Here is a 4,218-nt window from a genome sequence, read left to right as displayed (position 1 = left end):
ATAATTAGCACTAATCAACAGCTCTTTGGAGTGTTAGTCGTCATTGTAATTATGTATATTCAGGGTAAAAATATAAATTCCTAATTATTAGGTCCCATTGAGATATCCAGTGGTGGGATGTAAATGAGATCATAATACACTCCCGGACACAAAATTCGTGCCACCTTTTTTATTCTTAAGGAGCTGGAATACTAAAATATTATTGCTGAAAAAAAAAAATTCCTTTGTAACATATCTATATTATTATATATTTTGCCTCTATATCTATGAAACATAAATAAAATTTTTTACTGCTTTTTTATTTTTTAACTGCCTCCATGGCTGAGCAGTAACCATGCCGAACTGCCATGCAGAGGTCCCAGGTTCAATTCTCTCTCCGGTAGAAATATTTGTATGACCTACGTTTATTTCTCTCGTGAGTTTGGATGTGATTTATAGTTGTCTATGTTGTGTCCGCTGGTTTCTCTAGTGGGAGACTATGTTGAGTGTGCGAAATTGAGCTATTAACATATCGAGGACCAGTGAAACGAGATCTACAACTCCTTTTAATCAGTTTTTTAATATCATAATTAGCTGCAGTTTTATTAAGCAAAATCAGCGTAATTGGCATTTATTTAGGTGACACTAAAACTTTGAATGCCAAACTCTTGAAACTTACTCAAATGCATTTGTTATGATGAGGAGGGTAGTTTTACAAGCATGATTAAAAGTGTATGGAAATGATGTTAATGTCTTTTTGTACTAAACTGAAGTATGTCTAAACCAATGCCATATTGATGACTTTTATAACACAATGTATTAAGAGTGTCTTTTGCATTGCAAGCATTGGTTTAAGACGTACTTAAGTTTAGTGCAAGTGGATATTAGTGTTCCAGATACAAAGTTGGGTAAAAGTTTTTGATAAATCAAGTATTGTTTATACCGAAGACATGAAAAAGTTCAGTGCCAAGGGCATTCAATGTAAAAATCTTGGGAATCACATCTTTTTACATATATAGTTCCTATTGGTATTAATTTATTATGTGAATTCAATATTATGAACACCTGTGCTCTGTGTTAATTTTTTTTGTCAGTTGTATTAGGTAGGATACATTTACCTAAAATATAATAAATGTAAGCTATTTAGTGCTTGTCTACTAACTATCAATGAGTAAGCAAAGTAATAATTCATATGTTAAGTTTATTGTACTAAATTAGATCTCATTCAATAAATTGAGTATTTAAAAAAAAAGGCAACTGACACATTTTAATTTTTTTTCTTTATTGAATCATAACTTCAAAACTATCAGAGATATTTATATCCCAAAAATTCTGAACGATTTGTGATGGCCAGGGCTTTCAAATGCTCCTACAAAATCTTCAAAACTATGTATAAAGTGAGACATGTCGGCTTAGAGAGGCAAGCCTTACCTGTGCATAGCTAGGGACACACTGGCCTGGGACAAAAACATTGGGTGAATATCAAGGTATACATGTGGCGTTTGATGTGTTAATACTGACAATGCAAGGTGTCTTGAATGATGTGTTAAGGAGTGTATTTAATGAACTAGCTAGGAATTTTATTGAAATAATGTAACGTTGCAACACAGTATTGTAATGCCTATTTAATACTAAAACTAAACACTGAATGTTACTTTTGCACCCCGCAATGATGCCACTAGTATTAAGTTTTGACTTTCACATTTTGATGTTAATGGTTTTTATAATATCAAAATTCAACAATTTTAGTAAAATTTTTTTTTTTCAGCACGATGGTTGCGATTACGGAGAAAAAGGCTGCGGCCGTTAAGAAGCCCGCAAAGGGTAAGGAGGACAGTAAGAAGCTGCCCGCTGTACCAGAGTCCGTCCTCAAGCACCGCAAGAGGAGGGATGCTCTTAGGGCTCGTCGCCTACAGGTATTAACTATTCTTTATTGAATTCGCCCTATGTCATTTTCTTTTACAAGGAATTTACATAAAAGGGATTACAAAATTCCCATTATGCATCCAAAATTGTTTCGGAAACACTGTGTCTTTACTGTAGATATGTGTGGATAAATGCGGGAGTCGTACGTATAAAAACCGTGTATGAATACACCGATATCAGGTAAAAAGCTTGACTGTGGCTTGGTTGAAGGATCTCTTTAATGATGATTACCATATTAAATAAGGCATAGTTCATCTGAAAAAAGATGCTGTTACACTGTTATCTGATATGTAAGTAAGTAATATGTTAAAACTTGTAACAAAATAAACATATGTGTAACCTATTTTCATTATTTGTCAAAGGTCACACTAAAAAGGCGTTCGGCCGCAGTGAACAAGCGTAAGGAGATCTTCAAGAGGGCAGAGCAGTATGTTAAGGAATACCGCATCAGGGAACGTGATGAAATCAGGCTAGCTAGACAGGTAAGGGCACTAATACATACACATTAGACATGACTGGGGTAAACAGTGCCTTTTGACCATTTCTTGCTAAGTTTGTAACACAACCTTGTGCAGCCCCGCAATTGCATTAACCTCTACAGTTACCCTCTGTTGGGTCCGAGACAGAACTGTAGAGTGCCCATACACATTCCATGGATTCAATAGACATCAACTTTGTACTCTACACCACGGTACAAAAAAAAACAATGGAAATGCCTTAACTCTCGATTACTATCAGAACCGATGTCGCCAAAATTCACACATTATTAATTTGAAACACTAAAATCTTGTATTGATTGGTCGTAGTTTCAAATTTAAAAAGCAATAACAAATTCTAGATTGTTAATATAATTTAACATTTACCCTGTTGGTGAATCGCTGAAAGTTCTATACCATCAATACCTATTATTACAAGTTACGACGTTTTGATATTATATTGAAATTGGAATCAATGTGCTGCCATCTAGCGGTTTATTGCTGAACGAGGACGAATTGGAGTTATTAATTTAGTTCTCCAAACTAAAAGCGATCATATTGCCCCCTGCAATATGTTATGATAAGCTTTATTTTCGTTTCTTGTAACAAAAAAATGATTTTGAGTAACAGAAAATTTGTTAAAATAAGCCATAAGGCTTATGATATGAAATACCACCACAGCTATCATTTTTGCATTTCAAAACAGCACAATAAGGCATTTTTCTAGGATTTAGAGAATTTCCAACTGGCACAAACATACCATAGAAGCAAAAATAGTGGACTGAGCTCAGATAGGTCTTTCGAGATCTAGTAATTGTCACGCGTCTGATGCGAAATAACCACTTCTATAGTATTTCTTGTTGTGTGTACTAAACTATTTAATTCTGTACAATCTCAATACAATGGAATGTATTTCCAGGCTCGCAATCGCGGCAATTACTATGTGCCCGGCGAGGCCAAGCTGGCGTTCGTTATTAGAATCCGCGGTATCAACCAGGTGTCACCCAAGGTAAGTAACTTCGTAACTAAATATAGTATCTAAGTTAGAGATGATAGGCCATTTTTTTTATAATATCAAGTGACGGGACCAACAAATCGTGCCTGATAGTAAGTTACACGCCTGTCCATAACAGTTGCAATGCCTCTCAGAGCTTTAAATCACAAAGATCTGAGGGGCACTGCCACTGCGCCCGTCACCCTGAGACATAAGTTGACAAGTCCCATGTGCCGGTAATTTCACCAGCACCCTTACCCTTCAAATCCTGAACACGTAACGCTGACATTACTGCGTGGCAGTACTACTCTGGACGAACTCTTTCACAAGGACCTCTACTGCTACTAATGATAACATTGATATTGTTAAATGCATTGTCTTTGTTTATATGATGGATATATTTATTATTATAATACCTTGTTTTATGATCATCATTGGTCCAAATAGTCTGTTGCAAATGAGTAGTTAAATGTATACATATACAAGGAGTGACAAAGAGTGGTTAAAACCACCAAGTATTAATAGATTACATTTTTAGATTCTAGATTTCTAGAAATAGTTTTACTGAATGGTAGTATAAAACTATTTACCTAGAAAGCTGAAAATTTTAAAGTAATTCTAGTGGCGCCATGTTGCTTTGTGATAGTAGAGAAAGTAGTTTTAGCCTATGATGCAGTAAAGCTATTTCCAGAAATCCATAATTGGAAAAGTTATTAATTAATATTTCGTAGTTTTAACCACTCAGTGTTAATTCTTGTTTCTAAATCGTCGGTGTTTTGTGAAAGGGTTTTTCAAGGGAGTTTCTTGGTTTTATTTAAGTTTTAAAATTGAATTTTCAAACAG

General features: G+C 34.8%; 1 protein-coding gene across 1 annotated transcript; it reads left to right on the top strand.

Moving 5' to 3' along the window:
• Positions 1-1,486: 1,486 nt before the first annotated feature.
• Positions 1,487-3,442, top strand: LOC113239791 (60S ribosomal protein L7). Its single transcript, XM_026476929.1, has 4 exons — positions 1,487-1,530; positions 1,748-1,895; positions 2,268-2,387; positions 3,301-3,442. The coding sequence occupies exons 1-4, from the start codon at positions 1,502-1,504 to the stop codon at positions 3,421-3,423; spliced, it is 420 nt and encodes a 139-aa protein (XP_026332714.1). The 5' UTR covers positions 1,487-1,501; the 3' UTR covers positions 3,424-3,442.
• The last annotated feature ends 776 nt before the right edge of the window (positions 3,443-4,218 follow it).

Source organism: Hyposmocoma kahamanoa, unplaced genomic scaffold (genome assembly GCF_003589595.1).
Source record: "Hyposmocoma kahamanoa isolate Upper Pololo Valley unplaced genomic scaffold, ASM358959v1 116, whole genome shotgun sequence".
Classification (NCBI taxonomy): domain Eukaryota; kingdom Metazoa; phylum Arthropoda; class Insecta; order Lepidoptera; family Cosmopterigidae; genus Hyposmocoma; species Hyposmocoma kahamanoa.
This window is presented reverse-complemented; position numbering and strand designations above follow the sequence as displayed.

Coding starts and splice junctions, on each gene's coding strand:
- LOC113239791 (XM_026476929.1), top strand. CDS start 1,502: ATGCAAGGTGTCTTGAATGATGTGTTAAG. Junction 1,531..1,747: donor GTCTTGAATGATGTGTTAAG/GAGTGTATTTAA, acceptor TTTTTTTTTCAG/CACGATGGTTGCGATTACGG. Junction 1,896..2,267: donor TTAGGGCTCGTCGCCTACAG/GTATTAACTATT, acceptor TATTTGTCAAAG/GTCACACTAAAAAGGCGTTC.